This window comes from Microtus ochrogaster, chromosome 1 (genome assembly GCF_000317375.1).
Source record: "Microtus ochrogaster isolate Prairie Vole_2 chromosome 1, MicOch1.0, whole genome shotgun sequence".
Lineage (NCBI taxonomy): Eukaryota > Metazoa > Chordata > Mammalia > Rodentia > Cricetidae > Microtus > Microtus ochrogaster.
This window is the reverse complement of record NC_022009.1, coordinates 111,193,277-111,194,874: the sequence shown is the minus strand read 5'-3', so window position 1 is coordinate 111,194,874 and position 1,598 is coordinate 111,193,277. Positions and strand designations below refer to the sequence as shown.

The 1,598-nt window shown below is 43.6% G+C and overlaps 1 protein-coding gene across 1 annotated transcript in view; it reads left to right on the top strand.

Annotated features, from left to right (window-relative positions):
• The window catches only part of LOC101991312 (vomeronasal type-2 receptor 1-like), a 22,393-nt gene that overhangs the window by 5,475 nt on the left and 15,320 nt on the right, over window positions 1–1,598 (top strand). Inside the window, exon 2 of the mRNA XM_013348193.1 lies at window positions 190–535. Coding sequence (XP_013203647.1) covers window positions 190–535 — 346 coding nt within the window. The remainder of the gene's footprint in view (window positions 1–189; window positions 536–1,598) is intronic.

Genomic DNA, 1,598 nt, shown 5'->3' with positions numbered 1-1,598 from the left:
TAATGTTATTTATGAAAATTGACATGTTCAGACAACTGAGTACCTGCTGCTTCGGCAAAAGCTGTCATCACGCATGTAACTGAGGATCTTTCCAGAAAAGTGCACCACCCTCACCCCCACCCTCACCCCCACCCCCACCCATTCCCTTCCCCCAGTGGCCAGTGCCTCACAAAAGCTTTTCCTTTCCAGGTTTAATTTCCGAGGTTTCCGCTGGATGAAAACCATGATCCACACCATCAAGGAGATTAATGAGAAGAACGACATTTTGCCCAACCACACTCTGGGCTATCAGATCTTTGACACCTGCTATTCCATCTCCAAAACAATGGAGACTTCTCTGACATTTCTTACGGGGCAGGAGGAATACCAGCCCAACTTTAGAAACAGTACCGGAAAATATCTAATAGGAATTATTGGATCAGGGGGATCATCCTTGTCAGTGGCCTCTTCGAGAATTCTGGGCTTGTATTACATTCCTGAGGTATCTTGGAATACTGTGCTATGTATTAGAAAGACGTACAAATGCTATGCCCAGGTGGGGGTGGTACATGCCTTTTATCTCAGGCACTCAAAGAAGCAAGCTGATCTCTGTGAGTTTAGCACCAGCCTGCTCTACAGATCAAGTTCCAGGACAACCAGGGCTGCACAAAAAGACCATGTCTCAAAAAAAAGAAAGGTAGGAAGGAAGAAAGGAAGGAAGGAAGGAAGGAAGGAAGGAAGGAAGGAAGGAAGGAAGGAGTAACATGAGGTCCTGTTTGTTGGGGTTTCTGCCCTGCCCAGTTCCCACAGCTATTTAGCCACAAAGAATCACACAGATGTCCACATTAGATATAAACTGATTGGCCCATTAGCTCAGGTTTCATATGAGCTCTTATAACATATACCAGACCATTATTCTATTATTCTAGTATACGTTAGCCACATAGCTCGGTACCTCTCTCTCTCTCTCTCTCTCTCTCTCTCTCTCTCTCTCTCTCTCTCTCTCTCCTCTCTCTCCCTCTCCCTCTCCCTCTCCCTCTCCCTCTTTCTTGTGATCCTGGGGATAAAATCCAGGGACTGCCTCATAGTAGACAAATAATGATGCACAACCTCAGCCCAACACAGTATTTAAGAGAGCTTCAAATGTGAATATGGGTCTTACAGTAAATCTAGAAAGGAAAAGACAAAACAAACCTGTTTAATACTTTGATGTTAAGAAACCTTAAAATCTAGGTTATCATTATGTTCATTTTCTTCTGGGGAAACATAGACACAAGGGGTCCAAGTAACAAGATCTTATATGATAAACAACTTAGCAAACCTTAGAAATCTGATGTCATTGCTTCCCAAAGAGATTTGCAATACCTCTCATGAATCTGCTGCATGTGTGGCCAGAAAGGAAAACACAAACATTAGCCAGTGGGATAAGAGTTAAAAAAAAGAAAAAAAAAAGAAAAGGAGAACACAGGAATAATGCGGCGTTCATGAAGGAGTCACCTGTATGGGGCTATAGTGTATGATATAGACGATCAGACTGGGGGTGACTCATTGGTGACATGAGATTGGATGGGGAGAAGGACACATGTTTTGCGGTGTAAGACAGCAACATGGAGGGTAGG